A 25,802-nucleotide genomic window follows, 5' to 3' on the forward strand; every position below is an offset into this window, starting at 1 on the left:
TTACATTGACCTCCTAAGAACTTTACTACACCACAGCCACACAACCAGTTAATAATAACTAAAATGCCCAAGCTTGTAAGTTATCGGCTATGATAAGATTACAGTTTGATGTTTACTAAAACTGATAGTACAGTACACTGATCAGCTAATTTTTATATAAATTTGCCAATGTTTTTTATGTTCAAAAGAATTCTGGTCTAAAGACTTTGTCTTTCATCGCATTCTTGTTGCTGAAAATAAGAGTGGTCACTTGACTTATCTTGACATAAGAGTGACAGTGTCAAGCATTCGAAGGAATACTTTTTTCCTTCTACCTGTACATCTTCCTGATTTTCATTTGTAATTTTATTTTTAATACGCATTTAATATGTTTCTTAGATTTTTTCTTAATTACCTAACTTTTCAAGATGATAAATTGACAAGTATATCTGTTTTTTTCAAGAAACACAAAAAGCACTGTAAATGTGATTTTCCTTTGTATCTCCAAAATAATCAACTCTGAAGCTGTTTTCATTAATAAAATGGCATACAGAAATGGAGAACCACCTGGAAAATATTGTAATTAAAAAAGTGATGAAAAAAACAGATGATATGCACTTCATTTGTTATACTGTTAAATTATTCAACAGTTAAATACTGTTATTGAGTCACTATAATGCAGTATCCAGACAGATAAAGGCAGATTGACTGTCATATATTGGCAGTGATATTTTTACATCAATATGACAGAGCAGATGGCAAGGTTTGTATGATCAACAGCTTCTTGTTTCAAACTGATGTGTTTTTACTCAGGTGATCATACAGTTTTTGCCAGTATAATACCAAATTTCAGTCCTGTCTTTTAAAAAAAAATCAGGTAATTTTTTTCTGTTTTCTGGAAAGAGATAACATTGCATGAGAAAAAGAGAAGAGAGTGGAAAAACTGTCAGCAGGAATGAAAAGGGGTAGCACAAAATACAGATATTTTGTTTTCAACCTGGGGAAAAGTGATTACCATACAAATAAACAGAGAAGCTGCTAAAACTGAATAATTCTGTTGTTGCTTTTACAATTACATAAATTATTGATAAATGATATGAATGATTTGCTTTTTTTCATAAAATCTATATAGTTCAGTATATAAGTATATAAGTATATAGTTCACCATGGTTTTCTAGAAATAAATGTACTTATTCAATATTCAATAGTTTTACAATGGGAGTTACGAAACTGGTGAAAGTCAGAGATTGACCGAGCGTTAAATCAGTAAGTAAAATAATTATTCATAACCTCCAACTTGTGTATGATTCCTACAGAATGTACTGTACCCGAGCAGTTGGTATAATTAGAGGCATGTGAATTCTTGGTTTTCTGGCACAGCTTTGGTGAAAAGAGTAATAATGCAGGCACACTTGGTTAAACAAATATTTATTATAATGACAAGACACAAACAAAGCATACAACACACAAGTTACACATACAATATTTACAAACAACACATTTCAGAGGCCTAACATTCTAAAGTGGGGAGAACCACTTGAAACTGAATGTAACAAAGACAAAGGAACTGGTGGTAGATTTCAGGAGGAAAAAGGTCAAACCTATTCCTGTCTACATCCATGGGAATGGCGTGGAGATGGTGGACTCGTACAAGTACCTGGGAGTGCACATCGATGATAGACTGGAATGGTCTAAGAACATCGAGGCCATCTATAAGAAAGGATAGAGCCGACTCTACTTCTTGAGGAGGCTCAGGTCCTTCAATGTATGTAGTAAGATGCTACATATGTTCTATCAGTTGGTGGTGGCGAGCACCATTTTCTACGTTGTGGTATGCTGGGGCTCTGGGATTAGAGCAGTGGATTCTAAAAAGGCTGAACAAGCTCATCAGGAGAGCAAGCTCTGTCATTGGGTCTGACCTGGACCCCTTGGAGGTAGTGGCTGAGAGGAGAATGGTGTCCAAACTAGAGGCCATCATGGACAACGTCTCCCATCCCCTCTATGACAAGCTTGTAGAAATTCAGTTCTAGTTTGTTCTTTGTGTGTTCTGGACTGTGAGTAACTCTTTTAGTGCACCCCTCACTGTACTGATTATATTGTATCTATTGTATAATTCGTTACACTGTGGCTGTGTTGTCTGTGTTAAGCTGCTGTTGCACTGCAATTTCCCTCACGGGATCAATAAAGTATATATCTAATCACCCAGAAAACCCCCCAGACGTCTTCTAAGTATGAAACTCTTAAATAGTGCCTACAGAGACCAAAAAAAGAGATAAGCTGCCTTCTACATAAATGTGATACAACCTGCAGTTAAATCTCTCTCTCTCTGCACCCCAAATGCAACAAAATAAATGGGATCCTATTTTTATCAGTGTAATTTTAGACACTGGTGTTCTGTTGCTTTATGACATATTGGATTTTTTTTTTTGCATTTCACTGTTTGGGCAGCTTTACATCTTTAATATCATCTTAATTTAGTAGTAAATGATTTGGTGGGTGGATAGACTACTTCTGTCATCAACCAATGTTTAAATGTTTCAGTCACCCCAATGATGATAAGGATGGGTTCTTCCCAAGGAATCACTCAAGCACCAGCATGACCTCTGCTCAAGCCAGCTTTCATCACAACCACAACCATACTCCTGAAACCTGTCAGCCCCTGGTGGGGGAGGACAGAATTGAACTACATGATGCCAAATCTCAAGAATCTGAAAAAGAGGTACCCCTTTATGTGTTCGCTAGTTTAATGAATTTTCTTTCTGAGAATCTAAAAGAGGTAAAATGTTTGAGAAAGAGCTGAATCACTTGCCGACTTGCTTCATGTACTAAATTATTTTTTTAAATTAGCATTTACAGTGGGTTCCTAATTCAGATAGCTAAAAAAACTAAGTCTTTGTAAAATTAGGATGTTTTTGATCTTGTTGAGGTACATGGTATCTGCATAGCTTGGTTACATATAATTAACTTAAAATATTTTTTCAATACCTTGAATAAGAAAACATGTAGTTAATTAATGTAGTTAATATTTACTTGAATAATGGACGTAATTTTAGTTATTTTAGTCATTTTGTTCCCATTTCAGATTAAAGACAACTGGAACAGGCATGAGAAACTTAATTTTATTAAAAGTTAAATAAGATTTAACAATAAATCATACTTTTTGTAATTCTTATTGTTTTCGGAGGTGTGTAATATTGTCTATCACACCCTCTTTTCTAAATCATTTTTAGTTTTTAATTCACTGTGTGCTCTATTTTGCTGAACTGAAGCATCTCTCTCTTTCAATGGCTTCATTTGATATGCGGCTCCCTAAAGATTGAGCTGCTAAATTCAATAGGACCTCAAAAACAAAAGCTGTTTTGGTAAAATAATTATTCACATTTTCCTTTCACTCAGACATTGCAGAATTGGAAACTCATGTTTTATTGGATTGTTTTTGTTGTTTTTTTTTACATCAAAGAAATCACTTCATCATCATGGCTCTGATTTACATCGGAACAAATGCATAAAGCTTCTGGAAAAGATACCAGAGGATGCTGAAGCTACTGTGGTTTTAGTAGGTAAGCTGCAACTTTCCATAACAGAAGCAACTAAATTAAAATGGATGAAATTTCAATAATGGCTCTTGGTCATATTAAATGACTGTACTTTGTATATTTTTCTTTTTTCTTAAGTATATGAGAGCATGATGAAAGATGTTTTTGTATAATTTGATAGATAGACTCTTTCCATCACCACATACATGGTATTTCTAGAGTGAGGGCCCCTCTACCTCACCCTTGCTCTGGACCTAATTTTTAAAGTAAAAAAACCTGCTGTATCATACAGTAGACATCTTCAGTACTCTGACTATCCTGTTATCCCTAACTGTAGAAAAGACTGTCTCTTTAAACAAAATTAATTCTTAATCTGTTCCCATTGCTGCTCTTACTCAACCAATTTCTGCAGTACACATGTACACAATACAGTTTAACTGTATGCGGTGCGGTGGCTCTGTGGCTGTGGCTGGAAGGTTGCCGTTTCGTATCCCGCGGACAGCAGAATAATCCTACTCGGTTGGGCCCCTGAGCAAGGCTCTTGACCCCAACTGCTCCAGGGGCACCGTATAAATGGCTGTCCCTGCGCTCTGACCCCAAGCTTCTCTCCTTGTCTGTGTGTCTCATGGAGAGCAAGTTGGGGTATGTGAAAGCACATTCCTAATACAAGAAATTGTATATGGCTGATAAAGTGATCTTATAAGGTTAAAAATGAATGGAGGTAATTTGACCCTTCTGGGCCATTGACGGCAGTTAGTCCCATACTGACGCAAGGATCTCATCCAGCCATTTCACGAAGGAAATCCAGGTACCAGCTTCAACCTTGCGGCTGGGTACTTGTTCCATACTCCCACAAACCTTTGGATACAGAAGTACCTTCTGTTCACATTTTTAAATACACTTTCACATAGTTTCCACTAGTCCCTTCTGGTTTATGTTGCACTGTTCAGTCTGAAGAATTCCTTATAGTGTGTAGACTATAAACCCTTTGAGGATTTTCAGTACTTGTATGAGGTCCCACTGAAATGATCTCTGTTCATGACTAAAATTTGTTAAGTTCTTCAGCCTGTCACTGTAGGGCATTTCCTTAACCCCTAGAATACATCTGGTTGCTTTTCTGTGGGCTTGAATACAATAACTTTTTATTGTATCACTTACTGTAAAAGTGCTTATATGGGTTCAAAAGGAAAAGGAGGTACACATTTATGTTCACCTCACTTTTTTTTTTGCAAAAACCAAATCCCAGCTTTACAGCTCCACCTGGTGGTTACCTATACTACATACAAATGCCGAATAACTTTCTGCAGGTTCCAGAGAAGTGGGTCTTATGTCTCAGTGGCACTCCTGTCTCACTCTTGCATGTACAATGTCTCATGACATCTTTAGAGACAGTAAAGTTTTCCTTACCCATAATCATATTATTGGTCTTTGCAAAGTTTACAATTATAAATGTGTTAAAAAAATATTAAAAAATACCAAAACAATAAATTTTCCAGGATGGGAACGGAATGCTATTTCCTTTGCAAGGTTTAGGCTTTCCTTTAGGAATTCAATTAATAAATATTAAAATAATTTCTAACTGTCCACATCTAGTTTAATCAAAATTGTCCATGTGTACTGTACTTGAATCGAAAAAGAGAGGTCACAACAGTGCAAGAAGTAGAGTTCTTTTTATTTGAATACTATTTAAACTTAGTTAAATAGTTACACTGTTTGCACAATGGGAATATTCCGTAAGTTTAAGTTAAAACACAAGCAAGTTGTTAATTATCATTATTTCTTTATTTTATAAGATGAATGCTGAAGATTATTGTATTGTTGTCTAGGCCCAATTCCTTTGTCTGCATTGACAATGGTCCCTTCTTATAGATGGTTAATGGTCAGATTTCTTATCCTCTTTCTTTCTGTTAGTTCTCCTTTTCTGCCAGTCTTTCAGGACTTGGTTCCTGTTAGTCTTGTAATCCTGGCAGAACAGTTGTTCTTTGGTATCTATTTATCTTTGTTTTTCTTTTTCCAGGCTGAAAATTGTTTACAGTTCATTCAATATTAGATCCAGATACTTAAATGTAAATTTTAATCTAAACCTACTGTAATGTACACACAATATTAGTTTGTCCATAATCTATTAACTCTTTTCTAAAGCATTCAGGTGCAAATTAAATAAAGATTAAAAGCTGCAGCAATATTACAGTTGGAAATAGGCATTGACCCATGTGTCTGAAAGACAGTTGATCACTAATGCATTAGCTAGAATATGTACAGTATTGCATATGTAATATTGCAAGCTACTGTATAATACTTGTTTTATTTTTTTAAAGTTGACTTGAAAAACATTAATTTCAGAAAATGTTATTTCAGATACTTAAGACTAAATTACATAAACTAAAATATAAAATGTGTCCAACTACCATTAAACTAGCTAATCACATTCCCTAATTACCCTTGTTGATTTTATAATAATATGAAAAATCTGTTTCTAAAATCTTTACCTGCCTGAATACCATGTATATTCATTGTAGTTTATTTGTATGCTCCACCACAATGCAGCTTGTTTTAATTACATTACTCGTAATACTAAACAGTAATAAATTATTATGTACATACTGTATGTGTAATCCAATTACTTCCTCCATTAAACGTAATTCATTTTTACACAGACTAATAACACAAAACCTTTTATATCCAAGTACAAATCATATTCTTTACAGTCTGTGACTAAATTTTGATTAAGAACTTTGTGAATTTAATTTTAGAATTACATTTGTATCTTGATTCTTTTTAAATCATTTTTACATTTACCATTTAGGAATATATACCTAAGGGTATTCACTGAAAAATCAAGTGAAACCTAAACACAAAAAAAAACACATTTTCATACCTTAAATTAACTCACTGAAACTTAGAATACTCTTGAGCTTCCTAAATGTTAAATTGTATTGTGGAAGCTCACATGACGTTTTCATGTGATCAGGCTGCAAAGACTGAATAAGAATTTAATGATAACATCATGATATCATGAACATTAAGCTACCAGGCTGCCTATAGTCCCCTCTCAGACTGTGTCCTTCCACACTTCATAGGACCCAAAGTGACCTAGCGAGAGGGCTTACCTTCAAATACACACTTCACACAGTGTCTAAAAAAACTGCACAGAAGGAGCATTAACATCCTTCACAGAAAATGCAGCAGGAGCAGAACTGAACATGAATCAAGGACATATTACATATTAGGCTCCCTCATGCTTTTCTGGTAATTAACTCCACAGTTTAGGAGGAGCCTCAGGCTATAGTCCCATCTCCTGCTGCTAGGGGGGTCATGGTTGTTACCGTATACTTACAGTATGTTAATCAGCTTAGGAGTTTAGGAGGAGCCTCAGGCTATAGTCCCATCTCCTGCTGCTAGGGGGGTCATGGTTGTTACCGTATACTTACAGTATGTTCATCAGCAAGTAACACTGTATAGCCCTCATTTAGAGATTGATTTAAGATAGGCAGCCTTAGGTGAGACTGAAGCTTGTATTAAATTTTGTTGCAGGTTGTGTTGAGTTTTTAGAGCAACCAGCTATGGCATTTGTGCGGCTGAATGAGGCAGTTTTTCTTGAGTCTGTCCTGGAGGTACCTGTTCCTGTCCGTTTTATCTTCGTGCTGCTGGGACCAAGTCAATCTAACATAGACTACCATGAAATTGGGCGCTCCATCTCTACTCTTATGTCAGACAAGGTACTCTTCTTTTCCCTTCTTCCTTTAAAAAATAAAAGTAAAAAGATTTTTGCCAAATTCAAGATTCTTACCTCATCTTAGATGTACCGTCAAAAAAGCTAAAACAGAAAACTAGTTTTCCTTTGTTGTAATCCATAAGTTTATGACATTAAGTGTCTAGAACATGTACAGTGCCTTGCGAAAGTATTCGGCCCCCTTGAACTTTTCAACCTTTTGCCACATTTCAGGCTTCAAACATAAAGATATAAATTTTTTATTTTATGTGAAGAATCACCAACAAGTGGGACACAATTGTGAAGTGGAACGAAATCTATTGGATTTTTGAAACTTTTTTAACTAATAAAAAAATGAAAAGTGGGGCGTGCAAAATTATTCGGCCCCCTTGCGTTAATACTTTGTAGAGCCACCTTTTGCTGCGATTACAGCTGCAAGTCGCTTGGGGTATGTCTCTATCAGTTTTGCACATCGAGAGACTGAAATTCTTGCCCATTCTTCCTTGCAAAACAGCTCGAGCTCAGTGAGGTTGGATGGAGAGCGTTTGTGAACAGCAGTTTTCAGCTCTTTCCACAGATTCTCGATTGGATTCAGGTCTGGACTTTGACTTGGCCATTCAAACACCTGGATACGTTTATTTGTGAACCATTCCTTTGTAGATTTTGCTGTATGTTTGGGATCATTGTCTTGTTGGAAGATAAATCTCCGTCCCAGTTTCAGGTCTTTTGCAGACTCCAACAGGTTTTCATCCAGAATGGTCCTGTATTTGGCTGCATCCATCTTCCCCTCAATTTTAACCATCTTCCCTGTCCCTGCTGAAGAAAAGCAGGCCCAAACCATGATGCTGCCACCACCATGTTTGACAGTGGGGATGGTGTGTTGAGGGTGATGAGCTGTGTTGCTTTTACGCGCAAACATCGTTTTGCATTGTGGCCAAAAAGTTCGATTTTGGTTTCATCTGACCAGAGCACCTTCTTCCACATGTTTGGGGTGTCTCCCAGGTGGCTTGTGGCAAACTTTAGACGAGACTTTTTATGGATATCTTTGAGAAATGGCTTTCTTCTTGCCACTCTTCCATAAAGGCCAGATTTGTGCAGTGTAAGACTGATTGTTGTCCTATGGACAGACTCTCCCACCTCAGCTGTAGTTCTCTGCAGTTCATCCAGAGTGATCATGGGCCTCTTGGCTGCATCTCTGATCAGTCTTCTCCTTGTCTGAGCTGAAAGTTTAGAGGGACGGCCAGGTCTTGGTAGATTTGCAGTGGTCTGATACTCCTTCCATTTCAAGATGATCGCTTGCACAGTGCTCCTTGGGATGTTTGAAGCTTGGGAAATCTTTTTGTATCCAAATCCGGCTTTAAACTTCTCCACAACAGTATTACGGACCTGCCTGGTGTGTTCCTTGGTCTTCATGATGCTCTCTGCGCTTTCAACAGAACCTTGAGACTATCACAGAGCAGGTGCATTTATACAGAGACTTGATTACACACAGGTGGATTCTATTTATCACCATCAGTCATTTAGGACAACATTGGATCATTCAGAGATCCTCGCTGAACTTCTGGAGTGAGTTTGCTGCACTGAAAGTAAAGGGGCCGAATAATTTTGCACGCCCCACTTTTCATTTTTTTATTAGTTAAAAAAGTTTCAAAAATCCAATAGATTTCGTTCCACTTCACAATTGTGTCCCACTTGTTGGTGATTCTTCACATAAAATAAAAAATTTATATCTTTATGTTTGAAGCCTGAAATGTGGCAAAAGGTTGAAAAGTTCAAGGGGGCCGAATACTTTCGCAAGGCACTGTATGTCTAATAAGTAGACACAGTAATTACAATGGATATATATTAGTAATAAAAGCTTTAAGTGTATTTAATTGAATATTCAAAAATCGGAATAATAATATCTAGTTAATAACCTTTGTCTTGGTACATTTTTCTCACCAATTTTTGCAAATTGTGGTTTTGTGAAATATTTGTTTTGAATTTTAAAAAACACTACTGGGGGGAAAAACCTCGTCTTTGTAAATGGTCTCCTTCAGTCTTTGACCTCCTGCCTATTTCCTTTCACAGCATTTTCATGAGGCTGCTTACTGTGCAGATGACCGCCAGGATCTTTTAAATGGCATCAATGAATTCTTGGATTGTAGCATAGTGATTCCTCCATCTGAGGTGGAGGGGAAAGACCTGCTCAAGTCTGTGGCATCCTTCCAGAAAGAAATGCTGAGAAAGAGGAAGGAGAGAGAAAGGAAGAAGTCTATGAACATGGGGGCTGGGATTGTCCCCGAGACGAAAGGTAAGCTACTGTAGCAACTCACCATGTGCTTCAGATATGTTGGAAACATTTTTTTTCTGATTCTATGCATCTTTTAAGATTTCTCTAAGCAGCCAAAAGAGACTTTTGTGGGCATGAAAAAGGTTTGGACACAAATCAAGGCTAACTTCCATTCTCACAAATACTGGACACATCAAATTGCACAATACTTCTATCATACCTGTCTAATTTTATTTTAACTAGGAACAATGATGGGAAACTCAGGTGTGGAGGGGGATTTTGGTAGGAGGACACTGAAATTTTATGTTTGTTTTTCCTATTTTTGAAAGCAACTAGTACAATGTGGTTAAAGACACTGTACAGGTTCATGATTTATTAAATAAATTCTACACATTTTCCTTTCCCATAACTGCATCATCTAGCTACACCTTACATTTCCGTTCATTAATTCCCCTTCCAAAAGCACTTTCATTACTTTGTTTTTTTCAATCTAATATGGATAATATGGGGAGAAATTCAGGTGTGTCCAAGTTATTTGTTGAAATTGAATGAATTAATGCTGTGTGGGAAATGGGGATATTTTCTCTAAATGTGAACTTCATTTTAAAAAGTACGCGACTGGAAATTGGAGGAGTCAGGAAATGATAGTTTTTCTGAGGCTGAGTGGCTTAACTTAAGGAAATGTACTGGGGTGTGTGTCAGGACTTTTAGGGAGAGTCTAAAGTATGAAAGAGTGTTTTTGTATTTCAGAGGTGAGTGTGGAAGAGCGACCGGAAGAGATTGACGATGACCCTCTGAAGCGCTCTGGCATCCCATTTGGGGGGCTGGTCCATGACATCCGCAGGCGATATCCCCGCTATCTGAGTGACATCCGAGATGCCATGCACACGCAGTGTTTGGCTGCTATTGTTTTCATCTACTTTGCTGCCCTGTCTCCAACCATAACTTTTGGAGGGCTGCTTGGTGAGTCATTCTCAAGTTTAAGTGCACTTGAAAATCTCCTCCACAATATGGACTTACATATAGCACTCACTCTCCTCCTGCTAAAGGATTCGGGCTGCATTTAGACTGTGTGGCTAAACGACAGGGTCAAACACTTTCTCACAAAAATACCATGTAAACTGGAGGCAAAGTCATGTTTGAGTCTTTTTGCTGAGATTTCACTCAAGAACCTATGTGCCTGGCAAAATCTCACATTACTCCCCATCATTACAAAAGTAAAAGAGAACATTACTAGAAGCTAAAAAAATAAATACTGTAAGTATCATAATGTAATTAAAAAGAAGTAGTCTAATGAGAGGAATAGGAGGGAGTGAGCAAAATTCAGTAATCTTAAATCAACATTTTACCCTGTGTGTTACACAATGAAAGTATTGTATAATGAGGAACAAATTTGCATTAGGAATGTAAACAAACCACAGTTTACGTCTAGTTTATGTACAAAATAGCAAGATACAAATGTCACAATGAGCCAGATTAACACAACTCCCAAGCAGCATGGTGGCGCAGTAGTTTGCATTGCTGTCTTGCAAAGCTGGGGCCCTGAGTTCACATCAGTACCTAAGGTGCTGTCTGTGTGAAGTTTGTACTGTATGTTCTCCCCTTGCTCCCAAGGGTTTCCTTGGGGTGCTCGGGTTTCCTCCCACAGTCCAAAAACATACTAGTAGGTTAATTGGCTTCTGGGAAAATTGCTCCTAGGTGAGAGTGTGTGCTCGTCAGCCTTTGTGTTTGTGTGTCTGCAACTATGCAACCTCTATCACTAACAACAGTCTAACCCTCAATTTTTCCTATTTGGATAATTAGTTTTTAATTTATATATTTTAGTCATATGAGACCTTTTTAGACCTCAACCTACTTGTAAAACGAGAACTACTGTACTGTGACTTGGACATTAAAAAAAACTGCCATTGCAATCTTGAGTTGGTGTTAATACGAAAATGCTGAAGTGCAGGTGATACTGATTAGTCACTTTTTTGGCTGGTCAATTTTATGTCAAAACAGGATTTGTAATCACAAAATGGACACATGAAAATCTTACCTTCTCAAACCATTCACACATGTAACTCAAGTATTACAGATTTGTGGTGAAGTGGATAGATTTTCACATTTTGTTAATAATGGCTATATTTTTTTTAAATCTCTTTCCACTGACCAATTAATTATGCAAATTGAAAGGTCATACCAAACCAAACTACAGCATAATTTCTATGCCCCTATTCTCTCCCACGTTGATGCCATGCAGGCCTATCCTGCACTTCAGTCACTGTGCCAACTGACATCATTTCTGGGCATGGCTACTTACTACCTCTGCTTCACATCAACTATATCAGCTCTATGAGGAAATAGACATAACTTCTTTTGCAAGACAGCTTTGTACCACTAGGTACAATTCCGGTGACCCCAAAGGTGGCTCAATGGCTGAACTTTTTATTCAGAATTTGGAGGAGAAGTTTGAAGGACATGCACAGGTCTTGTAGTGGCCATTTTTTTCCCATTGCTTTCATGCAAAGACGTGCCTTTGAAATCCCAGCTTGTTCCCTGTATTGATCTTCACATTGTAGTCAAATGCAAGAGTACTCCCAAGATCATTGAGGTTACATTGGTCAGCAATGTTAGAAAACTGTGAACACCGTCATCATACCTAAAACATAAGAGTATTAAAAATTAGACAACCATTTTGCTTTATTATATGAAACCCTGAATACATTGGCTGTCTTTGATCAAATTAATATATTGGGAAGTATGGTCTCTGATGCTAGCACTTTCTGAATTCTTGCAGTGACTGTGTCTGTTTCAGTGCAGTGCTTCAATAATAATCTTCAACACTGTTGGTTGTAGGTTTACCCCGTGTTTTTTTATGTTGCCTAGGAGAGAAAACTGATGGATTGATGGGAGTTTCTGAACTGATTATCTCCACCTCTGCTCTTGGTGTCGTGTTCTCGCTTTTGGCTGGACAGCCTCTTCTTATTATTGGCTTCTCAGGACCACTTTTGGTATTTGAGGAGGCTTTCTATAAGGTAAGGCAGAGCTAGATTTTTATCTGTATTACACTGACGCACAATCTGAACTTTAAGAAAGATGTTATGAATTACTTCAGTACTTCTGTTTCTTATTTTTTGTTAATTCTTATAATATCATCTCCTGTATTTACCAATTATGTAGACAATCAGTTCTCTATGATTGATTAAATATTTTCTTTCAGTAGCAAAAAAAATGAAGGTTAAAAAACTGGGTAAAGAAATTGTATTTGTCTCAAACTAAAAGACTTAAGGGGTATAACTGTGAATGTTTTTTATATTAAACTGGAGCTAAAATACTTTTCTGTGCATATGGATACTGCATGTCTTTTTCTTGGTAAAGTGCTCTATCAGTGCCCAGATTATTAAAGACCTCAACTGATAAAAATGGAATTCGTTTAGAAATTAAATTACAGGTCTGATCTGTGTCAAAGTGGAAGATTTGTTTTGTGAGTAAAGTTATAAAGTACAGCTGGCAAATCATTTGGGTTTTACTTTTTTTCAAGTTTTTGTTTTTCTTCTTATTGTATTGACATCCCATGAGAATTAAAAGTTAATACAATCTGATTCAGAAATTAAGCAAAAAAATGCAAAAAATGAAAAAGGGGAACCATAGCTACATTTGTAGCCCAAATCCTTTAGGCAGTGGCGGTGAACTCTCGGCGGATGTAGACTAAAAATCAACATACAATATCGTGTACTGCTATAAAAACCTGGTAAAATACAGCCTTATGTACAAATACACTGTGATGACTCTCTACCCTTACTCTGGCTCCTGCTCCTCTGTGTCCCAGTTCTGTCAGGCCCAGAATTTTGAGTACTTGACGGGCCGGGTGTGGATCGGCTTCTGGTTGGTCTTCATTGTGTTTGTCATTGTGGCAGCAGAGGGCAGTTTCCTGGTGCGGTACATCTCCCCTTTCACTCAGGAGATCTTTGCCTTCCTCATCTCCCTAATTTTCATTTATGAGACTTTCTACAAGCTTTTTAAGGTAAATCTTCTGGAACAATGGATGTTTATACAATTTTCTCCTGTAAACCTCAGTAGACTATTAGTTTCTGCAGTCATTCCATCTGGTATTCACTTCATTTCAGCTGAACATTTAAGAAATTAAATTGTACCTTTCATAATAAAGCTAGAGAGATGAAGAATAACCACAGTGTCTAATCCATTCTTCAGCGGGAACCTTGTCATTTATAGGATTTTATGTAAATGTTTTTGGGTGAACATTATTTTAAAATTACCGAGGGGTGAAATTTTCATGTATTTCTAAACATTCTAGTAAAATTTGCGTAAATCCTAATCAATTTGCTGAACGCTGTGCATTCCCATTGCAAATGTTTAGAAATTATTTTGAAATTTGATCTTAAGAAATTGAATATGTATTTATTTGGAATATTTAGAAATTGAAACTACTTTAGTTAACTCCAAGGGCAGTTTAATTTAGATTCCAGCTTATTGGTGACTCCAGAAGTACTTTATTTACTGTACACATTAGGCTGCATCTGTCCTAATTATTAATTACTAAAGCTAACACTTTTTGTGTGATGTCTTTAGAGTGTTATTTGTCTGAATGTAAGGAGAAGCTACTGTAATCGACCCAGTATGTTGAATGTACTGTTAAAGGGTTTTGATTTCAGGTGTTCAGCGAGCATCCCTTGTTGAAGACCTACCCTCCAAACTCTCAGCCTGCCCTAGGGTCCATCGACCTGTCTCAAGTGGCAGGGACCACAGAGTCCCCAGTTGTCATGCAGCCAAACACAGCCCTGCTGTCCTTGATACTCATGCTGGGTACATTCTTCATTGCCTTTTTCCTCAGGAAGTTCAGAAACAGCAGGTTCCTGGGAGGAAAGGTATGAAATAATTTCTTTTGCAGTGCCTAAAAGAGAAATGTGTTAGTCAGATACTGTGTCCAATGCTTTCCAATGGGATTGAATGTGTACTGGGTTTACAGTGCTGTTTTGGTGTTCATGTTCAAATCAGTACAGTTCACTTTTTGTACTGCGATCTATCAACGAAATGTGTATACGTTTTTCCCATATCTTTTTCACTATTTCAGGTACTGAATTTTGCCTTTTATTGTTGCAATAATATTATTTTGTGGCATAACTAAACCTTAATGTATTTTTAAGGCTAGAAGAATAATTGGAGACTTTGGAATACCGATTTCAATTCTTCTGACGGTGTGTGTGGACTACTCCATCACAGACACTTACACACAGGTAATATTGGAAGAAGAACAAAATGAATAAATGAGACAATTCAAAATAGAATGAAAATATTTTAACACACCCCAAGCATCCCTAAACTTGGGGAGTGTTATCTTTAAGAATCTGAAACTATATATGGTTCCATTTACATTTTCATACACCATTATACCTCAAAATTGTTTCTTTAAAACACTTTTTACCTTTTTAATGTCAGAACTATTCATTTGCTCTTAATCTTTGCTCAAACTTACAAATTAAAAAATCTTACTGGAATGGTATGTTTTTGAAGTTATTTACCTAGTGAGGACGAGAAGATATAATATCTATTTAGAACTTAAGGTTAAAAAGTTGCCAGGTTTTAAATAATGAAATGTATGGGAAATTTCTGCACTTAGCGTGTTATGTAAACTGAACATCAAAGAAACATATCATTTTAACCAATAATAAACTCACATAAAATGAGATATCTCTTTGTTGATGGTTCACTGATATTTTATTGAACAGACTTAACATAATTGGTATATTTATCATCAACTGGGTTAATCAACAGAGGGTCTACTGTGAAAATCCCAGGATTGTAGCATACTGTATGTGATGGCTATTGGAAGTGATACAAGCTGTACATCTACAATGTATGCTTTGAACCAGGTTGCAGATGCTGTCTTGTGGGATTCTGTCCAACTTCTGTCATAGTTCATGACCAAGCATCTGCTTTTTCACTTGTATCTAAGCCTTACAACATCATACAAATCATCAATGGGGATCAAGTCTGGTCTGTAGGATAACCATAACTCAACTGTTCCATTCTCGCCTCAGAAGAAAGCTCATTAGAAACTTAATAAGAAATGCCTTGCTGTAATTTTGTCCCATCAGGTTGAATCTATGAAAAGGGCGGCAAGGGAGGTCCATGACTTGATCAATGTAGTGCTGTGCAATCAAATTTCCATAAACTGGAATTGCAGAAATAGTAATGGTGATGGGGCATGATGATGCATCTTTGTTGTACCTCATGATGAGCTATCATGACTAAAGATATCCCAGATCATGGTCTGTCATCCATGACTGCATTTGGTTGTAATATCTTCCCTGGTTAGAACTTGTTGGCTGTAAACACAGTGAACTGACAGTTTCTTGACTTAAAGCTAATCATTAGGAGCAGTTCAAAAGTCTTTATGAATTGTATGTCTGTTGCGTCTGTTAAGTGCCCATTTTAGTTGTTGTAGGTAAAGAGGTCGAACTTGAGGTTGAGAAGTGCAGTGAGCTCTATGGCCACTGTCGTCCTTCTTGCAAAAAAGAAAGTGATATTGTCTGAAATAGCGTTTCAACTTCCATTTGTGCACAGCATGAGTATTGTGTTTAAACATAATGGCACTAAGATATTCATTTTTTAGATTAATATTAATTGTATCAATTAAATTCTTTCATCTTTTGTATAGTTATTGAACATGTTTAATATTATAAATATTGTCTGTGCTATAGTGATACCAAAATACAAAGAAAACGATAAAAAGCTGAGGAACTCATGTTACTCTGGAACAGGCAATAGAACAGTCCAAACATTGCTGATGAAACACAGTATACTGTAGATCACTAGCTGTATAAAACACACTATCCAAGCCATATGGACACGTGTCGGGAGTAATCTCAATTCAGTTTTAGCTTTGTCATTAATATACTGATAGTGTGAATGTGTTATTTTGATAAGTAGGGTATACATGTTTCTTCTCTGTTTTCCTTTCTGTTTTTCTCCATGTTAAAAATCACATTTTAAATCACCTGTAAAGTGAACTGAGGTTGTCTCTTGCATACTAAGAAAGCAATTTAATGTTTATGCGAGTTAAAATCATTTCTGTGTATCAAAGTCAGTCATGAATGATCAATGAATCAAAATTATTCCAAAAACAATTAACCAATATATAAAACCTGTCCACTTTATTTTTCTCAAACCAAAATTGTTCATATACAGAGTGATGTTTCTTTTGATGTTCAGCATATAAAAGATGAAATACAAGGTAAATATACAAAGCCACTGTTAGATCACACAAGTGACATATTCTACAATATCTCTTGAATTAAATTCATCATGGTTAAATACAGTAGCTTGTTGTAGTTTGCCAAAATGTAATTCAAACTTATTGAATATGTTTGATGTGCTTTTAAAATTCTCTTGTTACAGAAGCTGAATGTACCCTCTGGTTTCTCAGTTACCTCTCCAGAAAAAAGACAGTGGTTCATTCATCCTTTTGGGGACAAACAACCTTTTCCCATTTGGATGATGTTTGCAGCTGCAATCCCAGCCCTATTAGTGTTCATTCTTATCTTCATGGAAACACAAATTACAACGTGAGTGTGTAAGACCTAACCAATTTCAAAGAGTGTCTCCTCACTGATTGTAAAATTGTACTGTATAGTCTTATTAGTGTATTTGTCTTAACCAAAGCTCCAAATGACTTGTCACCATATCTTTAGGAAAACATCAAGACACTCTGGGGCATATAAATACAAAATAGCACAGATCTAGTTTAGCACATTTGTTGTTTTTTTTAAATGCGCTAAACTTTTTATTTGTTTAGCTATCTTGTTTATAGCTTAAAGTAATAATAATTTCCTGCTTTAAATGAAAAAGACTTACAGTGCCTTGCGAAAGTATTCGGCCCCCTTGAACTTTTCAACCTTTTGCCACATTTCAGGCTTCAAACATAAAGATATAAATTTTTTATTTTATGTGAAGAATCACCAACAAGTGGGACACAATTGTGAAGTGGAACGAAATCTATTGGATTTTTGAAACTTTTTTAACTAATAAAAAAATGAAAAGTGGGGCGTGCAAAATTATTCGGCCCCCTTGCGTTAATACTTTGTAGAGCCACCTTTTGCTGCGATTACAGCTGCAAGTCACTTGGGGTATGTCTCTATCAGTTTTGCACATCGAGAGACTGAAATTCTTGCCCATTCTTCCTTGCAAAACAGCTCGAGCTCAGTGAGGTTAGATGGAGAGCGTTTGTGAACAGCAGTTTTCAGCTCTTTCCACAGATTCTCGATTGGATTCAGGTCTGGACTTTGACTTGGCCATTCAAACACCTGGATACGTTTATTTGTGAACCATTCCTTTGTAGATTTTGCTGTATGTTTGGGATCATTGTCTTGTTGGAAGATAAATCTCCGTCCCAGTTTCAGGTCTTTTGCAGACTCCAACAGGTTTTCATCCAGAATGGTCCTGTATTTGGCTGCATCCATCTTCCCCTCAATTTTAACCATCTTCCCTGTCCCTGCTGAAGAAAAGCAGGCCCAAACCATGATGCTGCCACCACCATGTTTGACAGTGGGGATGGTGTGTTGAGGGTGATGAGCTGTGTTGCTTTTACGCCAAACATATCGTTTTGCATTGTGGCCAAAAAGTTCGATTTTGGTTTCATCTGACCAGAGCACCTTCTTCCACATGTTTGGGGTGTCTCCCAGGTGGCTTGTGGCAAACTTTAGACGAGACTTTTTATGGATATCTTTGAGAAATGGCTTTCTTCTTGCCACTCTTCCATAAAGGCCAGATTTGTGCAGTGTAAGACTGATTGTTGTCCTATGGACAGACTCTCCCACCTCAGCTGTAGTTCTCTGCAGTTCATCCAGAGTGATCATGGGCCTCTTGGCTGCATCTCTGATCAGTCTTCTCCTTGTCTGAGCTGAAAGTTTAGAGGGACGGCCAGGTCTTGGTAGATTTGCAGTGGTCTGATACTCCTTCCATTTCAAGATGATCGCTTGCACAGTGCTCCTTGGGATGTTTGAAGCTTGGGAAATCTTTTTGTATCCAAATCCGGCTTTAAACTTCTCCACAACAGTATTACGGACCTGCCTGGTGTGTTCCTTGGTCTTCATGATGCTCTCTGCGCTTTTAACAGAACCTTGAGACTATCACAGAGCAGGTGCATTTATACAGAGACTTGATTACACACAGGTGGATTCTATTTATCACCATCAGTCATTTAGGACAACATTGGATCATTCAGAGATCCTCGCTGAACTTCTGGAGTGAGTTTGCTGCACTGAAAGTAAAGGGGCCGAATAATTTTGCACGCCCCACTTTTCATTTTTTTATTAGTTAAAAAAGTTTCAAAAATCCAATAGATTTCGTTCCACTTCACAATTGTGTCCCACTTGTTGGTGATTCTTCACATAAAATAAAAAATTTATATCTTTATGTTTGAAGCCTGAAATGTGGCAAAAGGTTGAAAAGTTCAAGGGGGCCGAATACTTTCGCAAGGCACTGTACATTTGATAATACTCCATAGCATTAAGTAATTTGGTAAATAAGCATCTGAGAGAAAGATTTAATGTTGTTTTGGATAAGGGAATGAACCCCCTTCTATCCCAACATTATCTCCTCCCCACTAATAGCTGATGTGTGGTGAGCGTACTGGCGCACTATGGCTGCCGTCGCATCATCCAGGTGGATGCTGCACATTGGTGGTGGTGGAGGGGAGTCCCCATTACCTGTAAAGCGCTTTGAGTGGAGTGTCCAGAAAAGCGCTATATAAATATAAGCAATTATTATTATTATTATTATTATTATTATTATTATTATTATTATATAGAATGAGCCAATGACCTGCTGGAGGAGGTCTGATTGGGAGGAGGAGGTTATGTAAAGCATTGAACACTGGGGTGCTTGCTGTTAGTATGTATACTTAGTCAGGCAATATCATGGGACTTTCCTTTCCACCTTCTTTTCTTTCACAGAGCTTCATTGCTTAACATTGAAATTGAAGGTATCTTACAGCTGCATTGTATGCTGATTTTTGTCATTTCAAATTAATCTGTTTATGAGATTTCTGTTCAGTTCACTGGAGCTGGATGAATCCTGGTTGACACAGGTTTTTGTGTATGTTTTTAATCTTTGGAGGTGTGTTTGTGTTCTCCGTTTAGGCTGATCGTGAGTAAGAAGGAGCGCCGTCTGGTAAAGGGATCTGGATTCCATCTGGATCTTCTGCTGATTGTGACACTGGGTGCACTCTGCCCCCTCTTCGGGTTGCCCTGGCTGACAGCTGCCACTGTCCGCTCTGTCACTCATGTCAATGCACTGACCGTGATGAGCAAAGCAACTGCTCCTGGGGAGAAGCCCAGAATTCGGGAGGTCAAAGAGCAGCGAGTGACTGGCATGGTAGTTTCTGTACTTGTAGGTAAGACCCTTGTCAATGGCGTTTCTGTGTCTACAACTCCAAATTGATTTGTGGTCTCATTAATCGAATCTTTGCGTCAGTAAATGATTCCAGGTTTTTAATTGTGTACCAACAGGCAATGGGAGTTTTTCTCTTGAGATTTAAAGAAAAATAATCTGCTTTTCCTCAAAATAAATGCAACAGACTTCATATTAAAAGTTTAACAGACTGATCAGTAAATGCACATTGTTAAATTTCTAAAAGAAGGCAACAAGATTGAGGAATGATAATATTTATATTTGGAACTAAAGTGAACAGGATGTCAATATCCAAAAAGGATTTTAAAAACTATGGCTTATTTTGAAGGCTGTATAAATGCTTAATGCTTTAAACTCAGCTATCTTTTCACCGAGAGAGAGAGTACAGTATATATCAAGCCCGTGTGCTAAGTTAATGTGTTGAATTTCATCTAGGCCTTTCTATAGTCATGAGAGATGTCCTTCGGCTGATTCCTTTGGCTGTCTTGTTTGGAATTTTCCTCTACATGGGGATCACCTCTCTCACTGGGATCCAGTTGTATGAACGCATAATGCTCATGGTCACGCCATCCAAGCATCACCCTGACCACATCTACGTCACCAAGGTATAGCTTTCACCTTGGGCAAGTGCCTGGGTTTGAGGGGATAACTAGTATATTTACCAGCGCCTAGTTTGTAAATTGTGAGGTGCAGGAGTTCAATGTAATAGGGGACACATATGCACAAGAGACAACAGAGGTGTTGAATTTGGACAACCTCGTAATACTTAACAGTGTAATGCACTTTTAAAGCATTTTTAATACATCATTGTCGTTAACATGCTAACAAGCTTATTGAAACAAACACTTTTAATTAGCTATTTTAAATACCATAATTATTAAGTCTACATTCTCCATTCTGATGGAACTATCTCCTGGTCTGTAGGATTTCAGAATCTGACATTATGATCTCCCACTAATCTATAATTTACTGTATAGCCCATGGGTAACTATATTAGAAAAAAAACCTTATCCTTATCCTTATTTTAAGGATAAAGTTTTTGTCTTTTTTCATTATTTTTATAAAATTACAATTTAAACTTGATTGGTTGAAAAAAAGCTACAAATAGGTGTGTTAACCAATCAGGGCACTTTTTGGTTGAAACTATTAAGTCGCACCTACTGTAGCAGTAGATGAGTACCGTGTTATCTTCTAAAAAAATTTTCTCATTTTCTGGAGAAAGGATTTGTTAAATGTTTGAACATTCAGATTTGGAATACAAACTACACTAGCAGCGTGCACAGTAAGGTGTAATGTACTTTATTATGAGGTATTTATGCACAGTGAACAAATAAGCATATTTCAGTGGAAGTCTAATTGAGAGGTCAATGAGATGAAACAGTAAATCTTTAAAATGATTTTATCTGTACATAAAATGTACATGAGGTGTCGGAGCTGTGCTTCCAGAGTGCGGACAGGAGATGGACTCCAGCCAAAATTAAGCACAGATAATTATAATGAAATGCAAGAGAAAGATAATTTTGACATTGAATTTGTTTGAAAAATTTAGACAATCAAAAATTTTGAATGCTATGATTAAAAAAGGATTTGATGTTACAATTATATTATAATGTACAAATAATCTCAGGTGTACCCTGTAACTATTTATTTCAGGCAGGCACGTTGTACACTATAATAAGCCTTTTATTTAAGGTTTTTTTTAGGATGTTTTCGTCTTTTTCTTTTTATATTACTATTTATAATTAGTTATACTATACCACTGAAAATAATTACTTTGTTCACATTTTAAAAAGCCAGGGGAATCACTTCTTATTGTTCAAACATGTTATAAGCTACTGTATTCTTGGGAATATCCACTAGGTGGTGCAAATTGCATCTTTTTTGTGGGGGTGTAGGGGTGGCATTCAAAGACCTCAAATAGCAGAATGTTTCTGGTGAACACAGTAAAGGAGCATAATGAAATGTTTACTAACACTGTTATTGTAATGTTGAAGCTCATCAACCTGGCTCAATGGTGTTTGGTGTTTTGTGACCTTTAGGTGAAGACATGGCGGATGAACATGTTCACCTGCATCCAGCTGGTGTGCATCATTGCCCTGTGGGTGGTGAAATCCACAGTGGCTTCTCTGGCCTTTCCCTTCATTCTCATACTGACCGTACCTCTCCGACGCTTTGTCCTCAGCAGAATCTTTGAAGAGAGAGAGCTTAAGGCTGTGGGTTTGGTTCTTTGTACTTTACTCTTTTCCCTTTAGAAATTATCCTACTGCAATTTTTATTGCAATGCTCAAAGCTATTTTGATTTGTACAGTATATCCCACAGAGTCTGTCTGAGCTACTATCAGACCTGTACAAGGGTCATGATAAGATACAGTAGTTGAAAAATTTGATGTTGAAAAATGAGAACAAAACTTACTTTTAAGATACCAACATGAATCATTTCCATTATATCTTTTGTGACTCCCAAAAAGCCAGTATTAATATTTACTTCATTTGAGATATTGACAACGACCAAAGATAAAGATGAAATGGCATTTTATCACACTGTCACATAACAGTAAGTGATTTTGTTAAGAAATGTCTTTTGTGCTCATGTATCAGTGATTTATCCTGAGGTCATTTGGTTTCAACATCTGACACCAGGTCATTAAACGTCATCTCCCAGGTGACCTAACAAAGCTTGTTCAGATGTATCCACATAACACTACTCTGAACCCAATGATAATTTCTCCTTATCCACAGCCATTTTTCTACAGCCTCAGTTATAGCACTGATAGCCTCTGTCCTTTTACCACCTGTGACACCCAGCATTCTGTAGGCCCTATTCAGGGGTTACCCTGCAAAGCACCTGCAGCCCACTTCAATGGGCATGCACCTTGTCCTCCAACTCCTTGAATGGTACTTCTCCACAAGGTCTTCATACTTAGCCCTCTTCCTTTCATTGGCTTCGATTAGTCTATTGTCTGCAGTGCCCAATTTGTATCATCTGATCACTTACTCTTTGCATGTCAGGCAAGTACTAATACATCTTTGAATATTTTCTGGACAGGCTTATTCTTTGCCTGTCAGATAAGTACTTATACATCACTGTGGTGTCACTGCTTTTATAAATAGGACAGGCACACTTGAAATTAATATTGAGATTAATATGGTGCATCTATAAACCCATACAAGTGATCAAGTTGACCTTCTGTTTAGAAACCACTTAACATGGATTAAAGTAAGGCATAGTTATGTATAAAACAAAAAAGGTGGCAGACCTAAAAAGAAGCAGGTCACCATAATCTACAACATGACAGAAAAAGGCAAGCATTCCTCTCTTAGCATACTGATCATTTGTACAAAAAAAACCCGATGGAAATTAAATGACAGCAGGTTATAGATAATGCTGGCAAACCTAAAGTAACTTAATCTACTTCCTTTACAGCTGGATTCTGATGAAGGATCTCCAAATTTTGATGAGGATGGGCAGGATGAGTACAATGAGCTGCACATGCCTGTATAGACAGATGAGGACCATAGAAGCTTAGTTTGTGTCCTGAACACTGTAAAACCAGGCAAGTTAAGAAGATACCCGGAGCAAGAGCAGAAGACAAGATTTGCTGGAATTTGGGTAGGAATATTTGCATAGTTCTGGTGGGGATGGGGTAGTTAACCAACAAAGCAGATCATGTGCGTGTAAGAAGATTACAGAGAAAAGAACACTCTCCAAAGGACACTTCAGTTGTATGTCTATATACTGTAGCTTTTATGTCTGTGAGAGAGAGCATGAAATCCTGTTTGCATAGGACCTAAACAGGAGAATGCTTCTATTCGCTCAAATTTTTTTCCAAGGAAGTCACAACCACTTTAAACTTTGCTGAAACTCTGATTGACCACGGAACATTCCTTAGCTGCACAACTCAGACTGCTTCTTATTTTTTTAAGAAGATAAAAAAAATGGTCTGATCTCCTATTGTCAGATACAGGGGAACTCCATACGTGTATTGGGAACGTGCAATGAAGATAATACAAGCATGCTGGTATGTCCTCAGAAAATGTCTTAGGACTGATGAGGTAGTGAGGACCCATTTAAAAAACAAAGCTATTATCTGTATACAGTTCATTTTGTACTGTATGTGTTGCCAGCTTATTAAGAATGTTCTGGTAATATTCCATTTCAGTGGCCATAATAATGTTGTTACCAATTAGAAATGTAATCACTAAGACACAGCCAGTTCTGTATATTTGTACAATTATATTATAATATATATTATAAGGAGATTGAGTTAGTTGTGCTCTAACTGTAACTCTTAGGATTTAATTTAGCACTTTGACTGTGGTTCACTTGCAGTTATTGGTTATCATTCAGCAGAAGGCTTATTTTTGCATTCAAAGTCAGTTACATTTACGTTTTCCATATATAAAATATTCAAAATCTACAAAACAAGCAGTTTTCTAGTAAAATCTCTTTCTGAGTGATTTTGCTATCTGCGTTTCTATTAAACCTGTTTGGTATCGATATAGACATAAAAGAATTTGATAAAAAGGATTGATTTGGTATTATAATTTTGAATTTGTGACCACTTGAATGAAGTATTACCACTGTTTTAATTGTTACAATTTAATTAATCATTCAATGTAATTTATCATTATTCATTTTTAGTTGTGACAGACAATGCTATTGTCTCTGTAAACAGTTCAGTTCTAAAGTCACGCAATATCTAAAAGACAACTAGTGGAACAACAGAGATAAAATTACAAGCAGCATTTTAATTCTTACAAATATTTAGATTAGATTTAATTATCAGCAATGTTTTACATTTTGAAACAGTTTAACTGTGATGCCTGTAGAATTGGAACCTATAGGTTTATATATAAATGAGTTAAGTAATTTTCATAACAGGCAGCATGATCTGTAAGTTATCAAAGTTGAATCTTGCAGTCTGTTTTTCACTGTTGTAAGGGAAGCCATCTGTTGAAGGAAAAGCCATTGTTCAGTGTCAAAGCATTGCAGGTAACTTTTTAATTGAGAAACAGATTCTGAAATTAGTTTCAGTGCATTGTGATGGTGTCATTATCTTTCATATATTTTTAACTCTGAATGTGTGTTCTTAAAAAATCTCTCATTGGGAAATTTAACTGAAAAAATTAGGTTTTTAAATTGCTGTAATCAAACAAACATTTTTTGAAAAAAGAATGAACTTTAAGGAATAAGTCATTATGCAACTGCAGAATCCAGAAAAAAGTCAATAATGTGATAAAGCGTACAAAAACTAATGTTGTGAACCTCTGAATTAAAACTTCACTTTAGCTTCATTATGTACCTTTAATGATTTTGTGGAAAATATGGTAATATCCAGTATAATAGGGTTTCAAGGCTTTTTTTGGTACAAACTATACTTTATACAATCTTCCTCATGTACAATGAGTACATGTCCTGAAGTGTAATTTTATTATCAGTTTTTTTTATCATCAGCTTACAGGAAAACCTCTCTCACCATTTAATAAAATATTGTATAATGAATATTACATTTTATTACATTGCATAAACTTTGTGTTGCAAGTGTTTGTATTGTGGATTTATATACCGTTAATACAGATTCATATGAATGTCCTTAAGCAGTGACTTAGAGTACCAATGAATTTACATTTCTGGTTTATTTTAACCAGAGCACTGCTTTGTGATAAGGGAACATTATCTCATGTGTGAAATGTGATTCTCTCTGCTGATGATTCACACCAGTAGCAATTAAAATATTTTCAACAGATTAATGTATTTATAATAATAATAATAATAATTGCTTACACTTATATAGCGCTTTTCTGGACACTCCACTCAAAGCGCTTTACAGGTAATGGGAACTCCCCTCCACCACCACCAATGTGCAGCATCCACCTGGATGATGCGACG

General features: G+C 36.7%; 1 protein-coding gene across 3 annotated transcripts in view; it reads left to right on the top strand.

The window, feature by feature from the left end:
* The window catches only part of slc4a3 (solute carrier family 4 member 3), an 87,515-nt gene extending 63,107 nt beyond the window's left edge, over positions 1 to 24,408 (top strand). For all 3 annotated transcript variants that reach the window (XM_088607396.1, XM_088607395.1, XM_088607397.1), the window contains 14 exons: positions 2,521 to 2,698; positions 3,440 to 3,539; positions 7,050 to 7,234; positions 9,298 to 9,520; positions 10,250 to 10,462; positions 12,368 to 12,516; positions 13,311 to 13,505; positions 14,155 to 14,367; positions 14,647 to 14,736; positions 16,901 to 17,067; positions 19,642 to 19,895; positions 20,348 to 20,517; positions 21,952 to 22,125; positions 23,337 to 24,408. In XM_088607396.1, the coding sequence (XP_088463522.1) occupies positions 2,521 to 2,698; positions 3,440 to 3,539; positions 7,050 to 7,234; positions 9,298 to 9,520; positions 10,250 to 10,462; positions 12,368 to 12,516; positions 13,311 to 13,505; positions 14,155 to 14,367; positions 14,647 to 14,736; positions 16,901 to 17,067; positions 19,642 to 19,895; positions 20,348 to 20,517; positions 21,952 to 22,125; positions 23,337 to 23,414 (2,389 nt within the window). In that variant the 3' untranslated portion in view covers positions 23,415 to 24,408. The remainder of the gene's footprint in view (positions 1 to 2,520; positions 2,699 to 3,439; positions 3,540 to 7,049; positions 7,235 to 9,297; positions 9,521 to 10,249; positions 10,463 to 12,367; positions 12,517 to 13,310; positions 13,506 to 14,154; positions 14,368 to 14,646; positions 14,737 to 16,900; positions 17,068 to 19,641; positions 19,896 to 20,347; positions 20,518 to 21,951; positions 22,126 to 23,336) is intronic.
* The last annotated feature ends 1,394 nt before the right edge of the window (positions 24,409 to 25,802 follow it).

Source organism: Lepisosteus platostomus, chromosome 14, assembly GCF_059453375.1.
Source record: "Lepisosteus platostomus isolate fLepPlt1 chromosome 14, fLepPlt1.hap1, whole genome shotgun sequence".
NCBI lineage: Eukaryota > Metazoa > Chordata > Actinopteri > Semionotiformes > Lepisosteidae > Lepisosteus > Lepisosteus platostomus.